This window comes from Capricornis sumatraensis, chromosome 5 (assembly GCF_032405125.1).
Source record: "Capricornis sumatraensis isolate serow.1 chromosome 5, serow.2, whole genome shotgun sequence".
NCBI lineage: Eukaryota > Metazoa > Chordata > Mammalia > Artiodactyla > Bovidae > Capricornis > Capricornis sumatraensis.
In genome coordinates, this window is record NC_091073.1 from 61,498,241 (window position 1) to 61,518,042 (window position 19,802).

A 19,802-nucleotide genomic window follows, 5' to 3' on the forward strand; every position below is an offset into this window, starting at 1 on the left:
GGCTTTTTTTGGCATTTGTTGAGTGCTAGTGAAGATGGTGTGTTTTCATATATTAACTCACTTTTTGAGGAATGCACTATTATATTCTTTGTATAGTTTTCATCGGTATTTGAGATATATTGATAATTCATCTGAAATATATGTTGGAAGTATTTTCCTAGGTTATTATTTGTCTTTTTATTTACTGTATTTTGCTTACTTGTAAAATGTCTTCATATGACTGATATTTAAGGGTAAGCATGAATTTTTTAAAAATTGTGATCAAAAATACATACAAGTCATAACTGTTTTTAAATGTACAGTACAATGGTATCAACTATATGCACATTGTTGTGCAATATCCACTGAACAGCAATTCCCCTTTTCCCCCACCCCCAGCATCTGGCAACCACTGTCTACTTTTTGTTTCCAAGAGGTTTTGTTGACTTTTTAACTTTCAGTTCATCAGAACTCTCAGACTTCTTTGTGAGTTAGTGTTTGTGATCTCAATACAAAAGTTGAATGTCATAAATAATTGGGAAATAAAACCCTGTTTACCACCACTCAGGTAAAGAAACGGATATTGGCAGTAGCACCCTGCTGGCCTCGTGTGCCGCTCCCTCCCTCAGCATAGCTTTTATGGCGCACATTCTCTTGCTTTGTTTATTACCTTTGTATGTCTCTTTAAACAAGTCACTTTAGTTTACGTGGTTTTAAACCTTATACAGGCACATCCTGGAGACGGTGCAAGTTCAGTTTCAGACTACCACAATAAAGCAGGTCACACAGATTAGTTGATGTCCCAGTGTATATAAAAGTGATGTTCACATTATACTATAGTGTATTAAGTATGTAATAGCATTGTCTAAAAAAACAATGTATACACCTTCAAGAATGTGAAAATACTTTGTTCCTAAAAAAATGCCACTTCAGTGATAATAGTAACATCAAAGACCCCTGATCACAGATCACCAGGACAAATACAGTAATGAAAAAGCGTAAAATGTTGTGAGAATTACCACCGTGTGGCACAGAGCATGAAGTGAGCCAATGCTGTTGAAGAAAATGATTCCAATACACTTACGCAATGGAGGGTTTCAATTTATGAAAAATACAGCATCTGTGAAGCACAGTAAAGCAAAGTACAATAAAAAGAGGTACACCTGTGGGATAATGTAATTCTGTATATAGTCCAATGTAACTGCCTCTGTCAGTATTATTTACAAGATGAGTCCATGTTATTACATGTGCTTGCTTCCACTGTTGTGTAGTATTCCATCGTATACTACAGTATGTTCATGCGTCCTTTTTTTGATGGAGGTACAGATTCTGGAGATGAGTATGAATGTTCTGTACATGTTTCCTGGTACACATGTATACAGATCTTCCACTCCGCTTCTCAGCTATATGCCTAGGAGTAGCATTACTGGCTCACAAAATAGATAGATATCTTCATCTTTAATACATAATCCCAAAGTGAATGAACCAACCTGAACATGCACCAGCAGGAATTGAGAGACTCAGTTCCTCACATTCTCACTTCATTTGCTACTGTCATACTTATTTTGCCATTCTGGTGAGTGCTTAATAGCATATCATTGTGGTATTATTATTTTTCACTTCTTAGATCAAAAATGCAGTTTGACACTTTCCATATGTCTACTGGTCATTTGGGTTTCTTCCTTCATAAAATGGCTATGTTTTTTGTCCATATTTAAGTGGGCTGTTTGCCTTTCTCTTAATGGCTTATAAGAATTCTTTATATATTCTTGACATAGACTGATGATTTTTACATGTTGCAAATATCTTCTACTTTCTGGTTTATCTGTCCTTTTATATAATGTCTTGATAAATGTACATTCTGAATTTTGACATAGTCAAATCATTCTAGTACTTTTCAGTGTTGGTTTAAGATGATTCAGGTGACCTTTAGAAACTATTTCCTTAACCGATAATCATTTCTCTTCCTTAATAATCCTTAAGCTTAGATTATTATACAGATGAGAGCTTGGCAGACCTTTTCTTCAAAGAGCATGTCAATGTCAGTAACAATCACAGTGCTGTGCCTTTGAAGAGCAGTATCATCATTTTCACAATGAGTCTCCCATTAAAACTCAGAATAGAAAAGTCATTATACTCTATTTGGCTCTCCTGGAACAAGTAGATCCTGCAGCATATCTGATTATCTTATTTTCTATAACTCACAACTGTGTGCCATCCTGTGCCACCTTATGGTGCTGTTATGTATGCGTATGGGGCCCATATGGGCATATGTCCCATCTCCCCAGCTGGGCTGAAATCTCCTTGACATCAGAGGATCTGTAAATGCATTTTGTTATCTCCTGTGGTACTTTGCATTAAGTATCTAGAAAGATGCTGAGAATATGCAGGGCCCTTGAACACTTAGCCTTCATAAGAAAAGAAAAAATAAATTGTAAAATATATAGGCTTGAATTTTGTTTCAAGGATTAAAGTAATTGTCTTAGTGCTAATGTATAATCGGTGATTGCTGATTATTCGAACCACATTTCAGCCAGTGAATATGATCATCTTCTCTTCCCAGGCCCTACAAACAGCTGATTTGTCCCCTACATCCTTGTCTGTTCTGTACTGATGGCCCCTGGTAGAGATATTGAGGGGAGCGCAGATGATTCAGAATGTGGATAATCTACTTTGCCTTTCTTCTTGAATGTCACAAAATCCAGTATATATTTATGCTCATTTGTTCTCAGGTAGAAATGAGTCCTCTGGAAAATGCCATTGAAGTGCTGGAGAATAAGAATCAGCAGCTGAAGACTCTGATTAGTCAGTGTCAGACAAGACAGATGCAGAATATTAATCCCCTAACCATGTGCCTGAATGGAGTTATAGATGCTGCTGTTAATGGTGGAGTTTCCAGGTATCAAGAGGTAAGGATTTGGTATTGTTGTGTGAAAGTTTAGATTTGTGATTTCTTAAGGTTTCAGAAGTCTTTTTTCAAGATATGCACATACATCAGCCTGCTGACATGGGGCTACAATCAATACAACCAGATTTCTTTGCTTAATAGAGCAAATGTATAATCACTGGGGATGCACACTTACTGTGTTTCCCAGAATGTGATATTTTGAGGTTAAAAGTATGTGTGTGTGTGTTTTCTTGAATAAAAGTAGTGAAGATATTACAATTGTCTAATAAATGGCTACCTAAACCCATTTCCCTGAGTAAAGAGTGATTCTTGGACATAAAAGAATCTGATCTTGTTTGATCATTCTGAGTCTTTAGGCAATTTATTTTAGGATAACATGTCATAAGCAGATGTTTTTCTGGAATTCCCTTGCTTTCTCTATGATCCCACAAATGTTGGCAATCTGATCTCTGGTTTCTCTTCCTTTCCTAAACCCAGCTCGTAAATCTGGAGGTTCTCAATTCAAGTACTGCTGAAACTTAGCTTGAAAGATTTTGAACATACCCTGACCAGCATGGGAAGTGAGCTCAGTTGTCCGGTAGTTTGACATTGTTTAGCACAACTTGGGCAAAGTCTGGGAGACAGTAAAGGACAGGGAGGCCTGGTGTGCTGCAGTCCCTGGAGTCACAGAGAGTCGGACACGACTGAGGGACTGAACAACAACATGATGTCATAAAAGCTTATGGATTTAGATTTGCTATCTGTTTTACCAAAGATACACAGTTCATGCACTCTCTAATCTCCTGTTAGCAGTCACCTCCTTATATTCCCTGTGACCAGCTGCCATACTTCGAATCGTTCCATCCGGCCCCCAAAAGTGGTGTATAATGGAGTCATTTCTTTAAAGCAGCATTAGAAACAATAAGTGTGTCTTCTGCTTCCTTTGTAACCCTCTTGAATTAAACTGTCCTTCTTCTTACCAGGCATTCTTTGTCAAAGAATATATCTTAAGTCACCCTGAAGATGGAGAGAAAATCGCACGGTTAAGAGAGCTGATGCTTGAGCAGGTAAGGGGGGCAGAAGCCTTCTCCCTCTTCCATGCACACATGTGCTTGCCTGTCCAGGGTCCCATCTACATGGTTTTCTCTGGGTTGGCTAAAATGTTTGTCCGTGTTGTTCCATAAGCTGTGTCAAAAAATCTTTTTTGGCCAGCCCCATATGTCAGTGATCTAGCAGTCACAGGTTACAGATTCACTTGTGATATATCCTGACTTGCTAATTTCTACTTTTTCTTCCCACTTAGATGCAGGGGGGGAAACAAAAAAAATTAGTAGACTATGGCAGCCCCTTATAGCAAACACGGCACCCCTTGGAATGTTCTTTGAATGCTCTGTCCCCAAAGACTTAATGCCAACTTTTCACTCAAGATTTTGGGATCATATAAGTTCAGGCCAACTGAACACAAATGATTCAGTAAATGAATGAATGAGATTTGTACTTAAATGTTAGACTAAGGAAGTGGGCAATCAATAATACCCTTTGCTTTAAAACAGTATCACGCTGTGCAGATAAAGCCTGTAGACCATATGACCTAGACAGAGCTAGATACCATCTCATCATTTTTAATTCTACAGAAGCACAGTTGGCTGTTCTTTCCTTGGTTCCATCAAATACGAAGAACCAGGGTGAATAATCTCTTGCTTTCTCTTCCTCTCTCGGTAGCTCTTGGCCTGAAAATGGTTTGAAAACCTCTGATGTGGGAGACACTATGGTGGAAAGGCTGGGTTCAATAGGAAATCAATAGGAAACATTTTATATCTATGAAAAATGGAATACCTGTGATAAAATATGACAGAACCATCTCTTTCCATTCAATAATGCCAAATTAATAAAAAAGCATGTTCTGTTGGACTAGGAAATGAGGCTGTACCTGGTTCTAGTCCATATTTTATGCTCTATAGGCTTAGTCCACAAAATTGGTACTGAAAGGGGAGAGAAGTGGCTGTGGACCAGGACCGTGGGTGGAAGAGTCAGGTGGACAGCTTCTGGAAAAGAGGGATTACTTGAAGTTGACCTGCAAGGAAATAGAGGAGAAGTTAAATTCTCATTGTGGCCCTGGGGGTGATATAGATGCTAGAAATGAAGTGAGCAGCTTAGGTCATCAAGTACTTAGAATTATGGAATGCCTTTAGCCTTTGTTGACTTTTAATTCTCTTGTGAGTGGTTTATCTCACCCCAGGATTCTTATCTGCTATATTCAGTCTGACTGAACTCTTTCCCTCGAGTTAAAATCAAAAGGGTTAAAAATATGCCAGAAAATTTGGAAAACTCAGCAGTGGCCATGGGACTGGAAAAGGTCAGTTTTCATTCCAATTCCAAAGAAAGGCAATGACAAAGAATGCTCAAACTACCACACAATTGCACTCATCTCACACGCTAGTAAAGTAATGCTCAAAATTCTCCAAGCCAGCCTTCAATAATACATGAACCGTGAACTTCCAGATGTTCAAGCTGGATTTAGAAAGGGCAGAGGAACCAGAGATCAAATTGCCAACATCCGTTGGATCATCGAAAAAGCAACAGAGTTCCAGAAAAACATCTATTTCTGCTTTATTGACTATGCCAAAGCCTTTGACTCTGTGGATCACAACAAACTGTGGAAAATTTTTAAACAGATCAGAATATCAGACCACTTGGTCTGCCTCTTGAGAAACCTGTATGCAGGTCAAGAAGCAACAGAACTGGACATGGAACAACAGACTGGTTCCAAATAGGAAAAGGAGTACATCAAGGCTGTATATTGTCACCCTGCTTATTTAACTCATATGCAGAGTACAGCATGCGAAATGCCAGGCTGGATGAAGCACAAGCTGGAATCAAGATTGCTGGGAGAAATATCAGTAACCTCACATATGCAGATGACACCACCCTTATGGCAGAAAAAGTGAAGAAGAACTAAAGAGCCTCTTGATGAAAGTGGAAGAAGAGAGTGAAAAAGTTGGTTGAAAGCTCAACATTCAGAAAACTAAGATCATGGCATCCTGTCCCATCACCTCATGGCAAACAGATGGGAAAACAATGGAAATACTATCAGACTTTAGTTTCTTGGGCTTGAAAATCACTGCAGATTGTGACTCCAGCCATGAAATTAAAAGACACTTGCTCCTTGGAAGAAAAGCTATGACCAACCTAGACAGCATATTAAAAAGTAGAGACATTACTTTGCCGACATAGGTCTGTCTAGTCAAAGCTATGGTTTTTTCCAGTAGTCATGTATGAATGTGAGAGCTGGACTGTAAAGAAAGCTGAGTGCCGAAGAGTTGATGCTTTTGAACAGTGGTGTTGGAGAAGACTCTTGAGAGTCCCTTGGACTGCAAGGAGATCAGTCCTGAATATTCATTGGAAGGACTGATGTTGAAGCTGAAATTCCAAAACTTTGGCCACCTAGTGTGAAGAGCTGACTCATTTGAAAAGACCCTGATGCTGGGAAGGATTGAAGGCAGAGGGAGAAGGGGACGACAAAGGATGAGATGACTGGATGGCATCACCAACTCGATGGACATGAGTTTGAGTAGACTCTGGGAGTTGGTGATGGACAGGGAGGCCTGGCATCCTGCAGTTCATGGGGTCACAAAGAGTCAGACCCAACTGAGCGACTGAACTGACTGACTGAAGTCTCTCAAGAAAAAGATTGAGGAACCTTTGTTTTGTCTGCATCTTGGGACCTTGTGGAAAGAGCTGTGGCCTAGGAAGCACTAGATCCTATCAAGTCGTGCACGTTATAGCCTTGTGACCTTGGGCGAGTTACATGTCTTTGCAGGACTGTAGGAAGCTGGGGGTGCTGGAGAGGGATGGTTCAGAGACCTGTCTAGTAGACACGGAGGTGCACAGCTCCAGGGCTCCTTCCAGAAAGGACCTGTGGCCCCACCTGCTGGAAGACACCTTGGCCTCTCAGATCCTCCAACATTGCCTCTGCTGCAGAGTGTCACCTAGCCTAGTATCCCTACCTTCCTGGATGACCTGCATCCAGTAACCGGGAAGGAGAGGCCCAGCCTGGCCATTTGGGGCACAGACAGTGCAGTTGTGACAGATCATTCAAGGTCCAGAGCTGCCCTGGGGTCGGCAAAGGCTTTCAGGCTGCCATGCAGGTTGTTTCCTTTTTGGTCAAATCCCTCTCTGCCCCTCCCTCCTACAGGCAGTGATCCCAGGGATATTACCCAACAAACATCCCAGTCTCCATGCCGAAGCCTACCTCCAGGAGAACCCAGCCTGCAGCGTTACCTGGATGAAAGGGCAGGCCCTTAGCCAGTGTCTAAGATGCAGAGGACCGAGGGCCCTGCCCTTAGACTCAACTCCATCCCTCCTCCCTCCCCACAGAGACCGGGCTTGCCCTTTGTGCCTCAGACATACTTCACTTGACATTTATTTCAAGGTGTTTTTATCTTTATGCAAATGTTACAGGCAAAGTTGCCACAGTTCTGACCCTTAGGAAGGTACTAGATGCTCTCACCACCGCACCCCCCAAGTCACTCATGTCTGCCCTGAAGCTTTCAAACTTGAACCATCATGGGCTGTAAAGATAAAGGACCGTCTAGTAGTGATGTGTGATTTGTTTTCCTCTCAGCCTCTGAAATTTGTCCTTTTGACCATTGTAGCATGGGCATTTTTTAAAATGTAAAAGACGTCTGCTACTCCCATCAAAGGAATTAAGCACTTTTGACCTAGCTATACGAAGGAAATGTGAATGTTTACATTCATCTCAGTTTAGGTTCTCAGAGCAGGAAACCTTTTTTGAAAATAGCAACTGTTCCTTTTGGCATTATAATAAGTGAACAAGAATAATATTTTTTAACAAAAACAAGCAGCATAGCAACTGTTACAGAATACCCTCTCTTATTTGTTCTTTCCTCCCTGACAGGTTCTAAAAATCTGAGGGAGGGAGGGGTAAGGACAGAGGAACCGATGGGAGAGAGAAGGGGGACATGGCCGAGAGAGTGCCATCCAGAAAAGAGGTCCCTTGGGGAGTGGCACGTGGTGCGTGCTAAGTCACTTCAGTCGTGTCTGACTGGCTCCTCTGTCCATGGGATTCTCCAGCAAGAATACTGGAGTGGATTGCCATGCCCTCCTCCAGGGGATCATCCCAACCCAGGGATTGAACCTGTGTCTCTTACATCTCCTGCATTGGCGGTTTCTTTATCACCAGGGGGAGAACCACCTGACCCTCCTAACAGGGAGCCCCCATCCCTTCCCCCCTCCTGAGAAGTGCAGGAAGGGGCAAAAGGGACGCTTAGCTGTTTAAAATGGTGGTTGTTATAGATTGAAAATACACGGGAAAGAAACTTGGGGTAGTAGGACAGTTAAGTCTTTGGAATCAGACTTAAGTTCAGATTCCCATTTGTCCTTTAGTACATGCAGAATTTCTGTTTTAAAATTATGTCTCTTTGCTTTGCAATGTTGTGTTGGTTTCTGCTGCACAGCAGCGTGAGTCTGCCATGTGTGCACATATGTCCCGTCCCTCTCGACTCTCCCTCCCAGCCCTCTAGGTCGTTACAGGGCACTGAGCTGAGCTCCCTGTGTTACAGAGCACTTGCCACTAGCTAGCTGTTCACACAGGGCATTATAATGTACATCAGTGCTACTCTCTCAACTCATCCCATCCTTTCCTGCCCCAGCTGTGTCTACAAGTCCATTTTCTACATCTGCGCATGCAGGATTTTCTGATCCTCAGTGTCCTCCGCAGTAAACTAAGGATTGGTCCTGTCTTGTCGGATGGGGAGGTTAACAGTAACGCATGCAAAATGCAGGGCACCTTGCTTGAATCCCCAGCAGGCATTAAGGCGGTACTCACTGATGTGGATTTTTTCCTTCTATTACTCTCAAGGCACAGATTTTGGAATTTGGCTTGGCTGTGCACGAGAAGTTTGTGCCTCAGGATATGAGACCCCTTCACAAGAAGCTGGTCGACCAGTTCTTTGTGATGAAGTCCAGCTTGGGAATTCAGGTATGTACACAAAGGGTCCACCAGGGGGCAGTCTGACCTCTACCGTTTCCTTTTTGTTAGAGGGACCATGATGTATACAATAGTGACATCTTTTGGTTTGTCTACCAAACTGCACCAAAATGTTACCAGAGAGCCCTCAAATGTTAAAATTGCATTAAATTCGGTTTGCCACACTTAACTTTCATGAAAACAAAAAAGTAAATGAGGGAAGGCTTAATGACTTACATTCCTAAGTGCCTACATAAAGGTTTTATGACCATCAGAATGCTCTAGTATAGCACAGCACCTCTTGAGTGATTCTGCCCTTACCGTTACAATTCTGAAATATTTTCCTTACTACCTCTTTAGGAATTCTCTGCTTGTATACAAGCCAGTCCAGTCCATTTTCCTAATGGAAGCCCTCGTGTGTGTAGAAACTCAGCACCTGCTTCCATGAGCCCAGATGGTACCAGGGTAATTCCTCGACGCAGGTAAGTCATATTCTGAATTATCTGACAATTTGTCGTTCCCACAAGATGATCCGGAACGATTCTCTCGTTCTTTATGGCACAATTTGTCAAATACGCAGTTTCTTAATGAAATAAGTAACTCTAGAGGCAGCTGCAGACATCTGCCACTGGTAAAACGGCAACAGCATGAGAAAGAAACTCAGACGTTTGATCACATTGAGGCAAATGGGAGGCGACAAAATGGGATGTATATGTTTTTTTCCCATGCCAGCATGTGATAAAGTGCAATGTAGAGACTGAGTTAACGACCATTTCTTTTTCTCCCTGAAAACAGCCCATTAAGTTACCCAGCTGTCAACCGATACTCTTCCTCCTCACTATCCTCACAAGCGTCTGCTGAAGTAAGCAATATTACAGGGCAATCAGAAAGCTCTGATGAAGTCTTTAACATGCAGGTACTTGATCAGCTGTTTTCTTTTTGTCTGGTCCTGTTTATTCCCCTTCTGTCTGAATCATGAGTGTTTCCATTCACTCTGCTGTGCTTAGGAACAGACCTACGAGCGAGAATTTGACCTAAGGACAAATCTTTACACACCTGTATTGCCTTATTGGTCCCTGGAGTCTGCAAAGCTGATTCTCTCAAAGCTGCCCCGGCCACTCTAGGAAGACCTGAGCCAGCGGTGGCCAAGCCCGGCCAGGCCCTACGAGGGGAACTTTGAGCTCTGCCTCTGAGTCAGGCCTTCAGTCGGGTGTCCTGGAGCTTGTCACCACTGACCAGTTGCCTCTTAGCATTCCTAAGTGTTTTGTTCTTTTCTTTAAGAAGATACGGTTTAGGGGCCCATTCTAAGATTTCTCTACCTAGGTATATGTTGGAAATTTCCCATGATAGAAAACTGTTTACTAAAGAAAAATAGAGGTTTTTAGGGATTTAAGTGTCAGTGTAACTCTTACAACAGAAATGTGTGTTTAGATACAGCAAATAGGACACTGATAATCGCTCGGTAAGACTCAGCTGAAATTTTCCTCATCTCTGTCTTTGGGAAGGGGGTGTAATACATATTGCCAAATTCACGCATTGAACATACGGCATTGGAGAAGAGGCACAGGCATGTTCGCTGACTTTTAGGAGCCGTCACCTGTTTACCTGCCCAAGGCTGGGAGCCTTTCTGCTCATGCTTTAGTCAGGAGCTGCTGCTGACTGGTCTTTAGTCATAGGCTGTATGGAGCTGAATTGAACACAAAGGCATTCCTTTGGCAGGTGTCAAAAATATGAGTTTTTTTTTTTAATTAATTCAGACAAGCGTCCTTATTGGTCTGAGTTAGTGAGATTTTTCCATAATTCTTAATGGGCCTTTTTTTTTTTTTTTGCTACTTTGAAAAAAAAAAAAAAGTGACTTTGTTTCAAATGTGCCAGTGTAGTCTGCAGCCTCTAAGCCGTGTCTGATAACAGCTCCCCTGTTTTCCAGCCAAGTCCATCTACCTCAAGCTTGAGTTCTACTCACTCCGCCTCACCTAATGTGACAAGTTCTGCTCCCTCGAGTGCCAGAGGTCAGTGCCAAGGTGGGGGGTGACTGAGGGTGCCCAGAGGACCTTCCAGCCTCCCGCAGGCTTGGGCTTTCTCCTCCCAATGGTCCAAGCTCACCACCACCCTGACGAGCCTCTCTTTCCGTCTCTTCCCAGCTTCTCCTTTGTTGTCTGACAAACACAAACATTCCAGAGAGAACTCTTGCCTGTCCCCAAGGGAGCGGCCATGCAGTGCCATCTATCCGACACCTGTGGAACCTTCTCAGGTAGTGTTTGTGGGATGGAAATCCTCGGAAAAGACTGGATGTTACCTACAGGGCTGCAGAAAGTCATGGTAGCTGCCAGAGACCACCAGATGGGCCGTGTTGACAAGTCCAGCTGGGTGAAGTCCATGCCTCGGCCCTGGGCCTGTTGTTAGGAATTCCTGTGTGAACTGTCGAGTCTCTGACATGGATTCCTGGTGGTTGCCTGAGCAGTAAAGCTGAGAGGGAACTGGGAAATGATTTTACCCACTTTGATCTATTTTGTTGCTGCCACTTGAACATTGAGAGGTCATGGGTGAATGAGTTAGGGGTGGGCGTGTCTGTCTGCGTGTGTCTGTAGCAGAAATTTGGAGGAACTTGTTAGATTAGCCAAAGACCCTTGAGAAGCATGGCTGCCACGGATTGCTTACCGAGGTATCCAGGAGTGAAGAGGGCGTCTTTTTGCCTCTGCTGTTCTTAAATGCACTGAGGAAGGAGTGGCTAAACCCTGGGGCCTCCCCGCAGCCCTCTCCACCCAGCTCAGACCTGCTCTGCAGTGATCTCTCTCAACCTCAGTGACTGCAGGGTCAACGTTTGACCCTCTCAGCCCTTTAAGCACTTTGAGGTGGGGTTTCAAAGGTAAAGATTCCTATGGAGCCCTGAGTTTTATCGGTTATTTGTGGCTAACTCAGGAGCAGAATATAATCATTATTCATCCTCCAGCTCATTTTCTGTTTTTCCACACCATCCTGGCAGAAGGCTGTAGTTGCATCTGGAAATGGATGACAATGAGGGGGATTTGTCTGGATTGGTTTCTCTTTGCTGATTGTGTGATCTTCCCAAAAGTTCCAGGATGCCCCATCTGCACAGCACTGACATGTTGCAGAAACTGTACCCAAGTGCATTTTCCTGAACCTCCTGACTGGTTTAATTGCCCCTTGTCACGACTTTCAGTTTGTTCCCTCTGCTCCTGGAGAGCAGGTCACCAGCGTGGGGGACTCTGGAAGACTTCCTGATTAGCCTCTCAAGTTTTCTGCTTTTGGTAAAATTTGAAGCAGTGTGTGTTGCCAAAATTTCCATAATACACATTCCTCTGGTGTATCTACTTTTAAGGAGTTAGGGTCTTTTGTTTAATATATTAGGTAGAACTATGTAAAACTGGCATTTTTGTGGGTTAAAAATTGCAACATACTAACCATTTCATATGTTTTAACCTAATCTAGGATTTAAAATGTAAAGTTCATTGACTAGAGATTTTTTGAGCTAATATTTCTTCTTACACTTTATATTACCAGTCTAGTATTTGTATTTATAAAGAGCACTGTAGCTTAACTGCTACTTACTGTTTATTTTTTCCATATTTTATTACAAAACTTTATTTGCCAGTTATATTGGGTTGGCCAAAAAGTTCATTTGAGGATGGTATGGAAAAACCCAAACGAACTTTTTGGCCAACCCAATATTTGAAATCCTGTACAGACTTTTGAAACACTGTTTAGAAACACTGTTTGAAAGCTAAGGGTCTTCTCCTTTTTTTCCCTTAAATATAATTGAGTCATTATTGAACAATATTGAATAATAATAATGATAAGCCAATCATCAACAATGTTAAGCCAGTAATGTTTTATATGGGTAATTTTGCCATTTGAAACTTTTTTTAAAAAATAAAAGGTTCAGTAAGGGCTTCCCAGGTGTCACTAGTAGTAAAGAACCTGCCTGCCAATGCAGGAGACACAAAAGCTGTGGGTTAGATCCCTGGGTTGGGAAGACCCCCTGGAGTAGGCGATGGTAACACACTCCAGCATTCTTGCCTGGAAAATTCCATGAACAGAAGAGCCTGGTGGGTCCAGAGGGTGGCAGAGAGTCAGACACAACTGAGCACCAGCATATACCATTCAGTAATAAAATAATCATCTCATTTTCTAGAAGATCTCCTCTGTCAGTATCTTGCACCATAAAAATAGATTCTTGTGCCTTTCCAGAGGCTGCTGTTTAATCACATTGGAGATGGAGCCTTGCCACGCAGTGACCCCAATCTTTCGGCACCTGAGAAAGGTGGGTATGAAGCCAGCGTCTCCGGCAGTCGGGGAATGTGCAACTGTGTTCTGGCTTCATTTCCTCCAGTCGCCCGTGTGTCCCCGTGGAAGGCAGATGTGCAGACCTTTAATGATCAGGACTGATCGTCTCTTTAGGGGACAGATGGAAGACAGTTATTTCTGACACATTCTTCACCAGCTGTGTTCTTGTAGGGTTTAACAGCAGAATCTGAGCAAGGTCGGGACTCCTGTTTAGTGACTTTTGGGGTCATTCAGTGAATCACCGAGGCAATCCCTGCACTCCCTGAAACGAAGTGGCCAGTTAGGCTACTTGGTCAACACAAGGAAAGTGAGCAACTTCCCAGATGGATACTTGGTCCCACCTTGTGTCTGCCTTACCAAACTCATTCAGTCAGCTCATCTGTTGCTTGCGGGTGACTCAGATGCTACTGAAAATTTGCAAACCGGTGCATAATGGAGTGTGCCCTGCCTCAAGGTCACATGAAAAATGAGAAACCAACATATGCATCGCAGTTAATAGCCAATTAGCATGGGTCTGTGCAACACAGCAGAGGAAGAAGAGTGGATTAAATGTGACTTCCTCAGCTAGGGGGATGGGGACTAACAGCAAGGCACTGGTTGACCTTCCAGAGTCAGCCTCAAAAATCGGAGCAGTCCCCGAGCCAGCAAATTAACAGTCACTAATGACATATCCCTGTAAAGTGCATTTTAATCGTCCCCATTAAGATCTCGACTGCATTGTCATTTGAGTACACCGATACATTAAAACTTTCCTCAGGAGATAGGAATCAGCGAGACTGTAGCCTAAATTATTTTAAAACACACATTTTGCTTTACAGCTACGAGTCAAATATTGATCTTTGTCTGGATAACTTAGAAATGTGGTCATTTTCTCACCTCTTCTACCAAAGAAAATCCACAAAGCACCTTTTAAAGGACCAGAGGAAATGTTTTTTACGAGTGATGGTTCCATCCAATTTTAGTGGTAATATAATCATAAAATGTTGAAATTCTTGCTATGTCCACCAGGTGGCAGTGTCTGCTCAGTGAGCAAGAGACTGGAACTCTAAAGGCTTGATTTTCTAAACCTCCTCTCAGAGCAGCTATTTATAACCTTGTATGTCTTGCCCTTGTTCCAAGTGGGGTTGTTCCATATTTCAGCATCTTACTGAAGTGTGGAGCAGGTAGATTACAAAAAAGGAATGATAATGTCAGCATTCCAAATTATTTTTTTAGGACGTTCTCCACTATAGCCCTTTGACTTGAGGAACAAGGGCCAACAGGATGGTGTGGTGTGGCTGTTCCTTGCCAGTAATTCTGCCAGGTAGTGGAGATATTAGCATCCACTGCCTTCCCCCTTTTAGGGTGCTATTTGTCCAGAAAATTCCACTAAAAACCAAATTTTAAAATAGTCGAGTGACTACATCTTCCATCTGTTATCCAGCATCTAAACACATTTGTAAATCTCCAGTTTCTACACTCTTTTGTCGAGATGTGTAGTTCTGACTGCTTGAGGGAAAAAGACATGCTATCACCCAATGAAATGTCAACTATAGTTGTGAGATGGGCAATTAAATAAAGGGTTCGCATTTAGGAAGTTTCCTTAGTACTGTTTGTAATCCAGCTGATGTTTTCATTCTGGGTAATTCTGACCTCTAAGATTGAGTGCTCGCAGGGGGACGTAGGCCATGTGATTTTAGCTGTGCCCTTCCCTTCCAGCTGTGAACCCCACCCCCAGCAGCTGGAGCCTGGACAGTGGGAAGGAAGCCAAGAGCACGGCAGGCGGTGGGAAGCTCCCCTCTCCCCCCGTCCCTCCACGGCCCGCACAGACTGGTGGGTATCTGAAGCGTTTAACAATCATTTTTATAAAAATAACTTTTATTGACTACTCCGACCTGAACTCCTCAGAAAGGTAGGCATCTGGTGTGTCCAAGGTAAAAACCTTCGTAGTAGCTACAGAATTCATCTGCTGTGTTCCCTCTTTTTCCTCGACTCTTGTTACACTAAGTCCACCATTCCTAAACTGTAGAACGTTCTTCTCCTAGGTATCATCCTCAGAATTGTGGGGGGCACCCTAACCTTGCTGAACCACTAGCATTTTCTCTATCCTTCTCTTGACTCACCTCATTCTTATCAACCTCTGCTAACTGCAGCCACTTTCTGCAGGACTGATGCCCCAGTTTCAGGTTGTCCGTGAACAGGACTGACTAACTGTAATTTGGATAGGCTTGTGGAGGACAACTAACCAGTACCTTGCACCTGCTGCTTAGACAAGACTGTATTCCAGGGTCATCTTTCTCAGAGGGTTCATTCAAGGCACTGCATCTCCTAGGGAGGTGCTTTAAGCAGCAGACCTACTGACTCAGAGTTCTACTGTATCTGGGCCAAAGCTCTAGAATCTGTGTTTTACCAAACCTTTCAAATACAACTAGCCTAAAGGCATGAGAAAATATGACACTGTTTTTCATGGATTTTTTCTGGATGGATCATCCATGTTTCGTTTGCTGCATTTTAACACCTTTCTAGCTTCTTTTATTTTTTACCGAATAAAGAAAAATGACTCTCTTTTTAAAATGAACTGTGTGCTACCCGGTTTGTACTTTCCAAAGCTAGAAGTTGCCAGTAGATTTGGAAAGACATGTGAGATCTTCAAACAGAACAAGGAATAACTATAGCCTTACTTGATAATATGCATTGCTAGGTCAGTGTGACCAGGGAAGTTTAAAACTCACTAACCAGTACTTGGTGTTTTATTCATGATGTTTGTACATTGAAGCAACCTCCAGTTTAAATGTGGTTGTGTCCATAAAGTTGGAAACTTGAAAAGTGTTTTCTAAGGGACAATAATATTCATGGTATTTAGGTTCCTAGGCTAATTCTGCCTTGTAGGCAAGGACAGGAATAGAACTATGTTAGGTCTTTTCTGGAGAAACATCACTCTGAACAAGCAGTGGGTCCAGGGGCTGCTGGGTAGTTCACAGTGATGGTGTCAGGGAATGCCCAAGCTGAGAGGAAAAGGGACCCAGACAATAAAGATACCATTTCCCAATCAAGCTGTGCTTCTCTGGACGTCCATGCTCTTGTTCTGTACTCGACCCCCACCAACTTACGGGCTAGGGGAACTAACACTGGCGATGGAACATGGCACCGCGTGCCCTAGCACACACGATGGATCCGCACAACCCCGAGGGCGGGCCGGCCACTCTGCCTAGTCCCTTAGGCCCAGAGCACGCAGGTGGCCATGGCTCTCCCCGGTTACCCTGGCAGTGCTGCCTCCTGTCCTGCACTGATTGCCATCATGGTCTGCCCTCATGGCATCCTGTGTGCTCACTGTTGGCGGGACCTGTAACTGTCTCTCCTCCCTTCGGCCTTTCTGTAGTTTTCTTATGAGCTGCAAACCCCACTGTGACAGCTGGGAGAATGGCAGCTCCTCCCAGAGCAGCAACCCCTGAGCCCACTGCAAACTCTGTAGGCAGACCTGGGCAGTCTGGCTTACACACACTCACGGGTTGGCAGTGTCACAGCTGGCTGTAGCATGTGTGGTTACGCTGGATCTGGTCCACAAGTGCACACACAGAGCAGTGTCATCACACTGGCCTTGTCCCAGGTGTAGGGCTTGAAAATCTGGTGGGAGAAACAAAGAGAGGGTTCTTCTTAATGATGGCATCCATAGGGCATCACCTCCTCGAGATAAAGGAAGACCCAAGTACAGACATTAGGGAGAAAAATGGAAAACTTCTTACCTTTTATATGGATGTGGCCAAGGGTTTTCTGTCAATTTCAGGAATATTGCGGGCGGCGGGGGTGGTGAAAGGGGAGACTGATGTCAGTACATTCCCAGGGACCTATTCTAAGCTGCCTGGGTGACCTGGGTCTTCCCATTCTTGCTCAGCCCAGTCTGCTCCCTGACGCCTCATGCGTAAAAGCACCTTTAGAAATAGACCAAGGGGCAGAGAAGCGTCTGGGCTTTGAGGCAGTGGAAGGGACACTGGACCAGCCGCTTGGTTAAAGCACCATGTGTGCTCTGGTGACTTTTCACTGATTACCCCGTGTCTTGGGGCCGCCATCCTTTGTGGGGAATCCATTTTGGGTGGGCACCATTTAGTCTCTGCACGCACGCCCCCCTCCCCTTGCCTAGATCCTTGTGCACTGGGTCATCTGTATGGGTTTGTATACACAGAGGGCTCTTTCAGGTAGTCAGCTGTCTGGTTTTCTGAACTGAAATGATCTCTCTCTCTCTCTTCACAGCTTCACCAGCAAGACACACAGCATCAGTATCCCCTTCACCTGCTGGGCGATCTCCACTGAAGGTACAGGCTCTTGTTTAGATGGGAGCTAGAAATTGGCCCCTTGCTACTTTTTCCCGTTACATCAATGAAGTGCTTTCATCTACAAAGACCAGGCGGAGAACATAGAAGGGGGAGAGGAAGATGGGCAAGAAAACAACACTAGACTTTCCCTTTGGGGAGTCTGCCATTTCGTTTCAGATTAGTAGCCTTTTTCTCCAAATGGTGGCAATGAGAATGTACAAACCAGAGTGAGTATATGCACTGAATTAGAAAGAAATGGTCCCTAGTATCTTGTAGGACATTTTCAGCCTTATCTTTTAGTTTAAGGCACATCACAAACAAACACTTAAGTTGAAAAATAATCAAGATCTACTAAATATTCTCAAGTGCCTTTTTCATCAGTCTCACTCATTTTGAAAATGCCAAACCCAACTTTTTCTCTTTCAACATATTATACCAAGGCTTTCATTTACATTAGAGATACATACTTGATCATGAAAAACAAGACAGTAAAATGAATTTTTAAATCACTGGGAAGCTTTAAAGGTCAGACATTTAATATGAAGACAGGCTAATTGACATCTCTGAACATACAAAATTCCTCATGAAGGTAAAGAATAATATTTAGTCTGTATCCAAATTGAATCAGACTGGCTGAAAGGATTGTTGGTGCATTCAGAGGTAGGTGTTCAGAGCTGCTACACCAGAGGCTTAAAGATGAAGTGACTGTGACTGCAGAAAGAATGATTTGTACCCGAATGACTTAGGATTTGCATGCTGTTTCCTCTTTGTTGATGAGACATTTCTAACTAATGTAAAAGAAAAAGAGAAGTCAGCTTCTGCAAACACATGGGGGCAGATTGTGATCCTGTGCATCTGTGGTACTCAGGATTGTTGCTGGTAGAAATTGAGAATCTGGAAGGAAACCTCCTCTCCCCGTGCCCGCCTGCAGTGGAGAAAATTGCAAAAAAAAAATTTTTTTTAGGCATGATTTGCTTTGCCGACATTTCTGATGTCACAGTTTGCTAGTGGGTGCAAATTATCTGCTGGTTTGGTTGTCATACTGCCATGCAGCTGTTAATCGTAAAGTGCACGGGACTGCATTCGCCCTGGGAGCCATAGACTGTTGTCTTAATGTGATGGAAACAAAGCAACATGGTGTTTCCGCATCGTTACATTTACCCTTACTAGCAAAGAATCCCACATGTTGCTATGGGATTCACATATGCATTTTTTAACTTGATTTGCAAATTAGTAATCAGATAAAATTAGGAATTATTCTTTTTTAATAATAGAATCAAAGAGTTGAAAACATTCAAGTAGCCACCAAAGTTAGCAAAGTGGTGTATACTCTCCTTTCCACAGACCTGTCTGTGTTCTTGCTGGCTATAGGTAGCCTTGTATCTACAAATCAGGCTTTGAAAAGAGGAAACGTTGTGTTGTAACTCCGGGTGACATTAGAGGGCGTAGTGCTACCAAGTTACTCGCTTTGCTGTGCTTCAGTTCAGTCACTCGGTTGTGTCTGACTCTGCAACCCCATGGACTGCAGCACGTCAGGCTTCCCTGTCCATCTACAACTCCCAAAGCTTGCTCAAACTCATGTCCATCGAGTCGGTGATACCATCCAACCATCTCATCCTCCATCGTCCCCTTCTCTTGCTGTGCTTAGAATGCAGAAAACTCTTAAAGAGGTTTTTTCAGCAATTAAATGAGGGAATTAACCCCGTGGAGAAGACTCCGCTTACCTGCCCTATTTTGCACTTGGGGTCTAACTTTTAACAAAAAACACCAGTGAATTTGGATCTTTTAATTGGCCATTCTTGATCTTAGGCTCCTGATAAATGAAAGGATTTGTGTCTACCAGCATTCTCATGTTTAAAACGAGAGACCGAGGTAAAGTTAGTCTAGGATAACATTTCTTGGTTTTATAGGCCATTATGGGATAAATAAGGAGGAAAAAAAAAGGTCTGTGGTGAAACAAGTTTAGCAAACACTGGGCTGAACAAAGTCACTGAGGTTCTGTTATTGTCAGACTTTAATGAGCTAATAGGCTCTGAATGGACTCAAGGAGTACATAGGATGCAGGATTTCCCAGCAGAATCCTCTTCACCGAGTGCTGTTAGGGGAGAGGGAGAAAGGGGCGGGGAGAGAGAATGTGTGTGTATGTGTTACTCAGTGGTGTCTGACTCTTTTGTGATTCCATGGACTGTAGCCCGCCAGGCTCCTCTGTCCATGGGATTTCCCAGGCAAGAGTACTGGAGTGGGTTGCCACTTCCTTCTCCAGGGGATCTTGCCCACCGGGAGATGGAACCCAGGTCTCCTGCATTGCAGGCAGATTCTTTACCCTCTGAGCCACCGGGGAAGCCCAAAAGGA

The 19,802-nt window shown here is 43.3% G+C and overlaps 1 protein-coding gene across 1 annotated transcript in view; it reads left to right on the plus strand.

Moving 5' to 3' along the window:
• Positions 1–19,802, plus strand: part of DOCK4 (dedicator of cytokinesis 4) — a 472,233-nt gene that overhangs the window by 449,435 nt on the left and 2,996 nt on the right. Inside the window, exons 43-52 of the mRNA XM_068972403.1 lie at positions 2,712–2,888; positions 3,850–3,933; positions 8,748–8,867; positions 9,216–9,337; positions 9,651–9,771; positions 10,783–10,864; positions 10,997–11,106; positions 13,065–13,137; positions 14,859–14,972; positions 17,388–17,449. Of these exons, the coding sequence (XP_068828504.1) occupies positions 2,712–2,888; positions 3,850–3,933; positions 8,748–8,867; positions 9,216–9,337; positions 9,651–9,771; positions 10,783–10,864; positions 10,997–11,106; positions 13,065–13,137; positions 14,859–14,972; positions 17,388–17,449 (1,065 nt within the window). The remainder of the gene's footprint in view (positions 1–2,711; positions 2,889–3,849; positions 3,934–8,747; positions 8,868–9,215; positions 9,338–9,650; positions 9,772–10,782; positions 10,865–10,996; positions 11,107–13,064; positions 13,138–14,858; positions 14,973–17,387; positions 17,450–19,802) is intronic.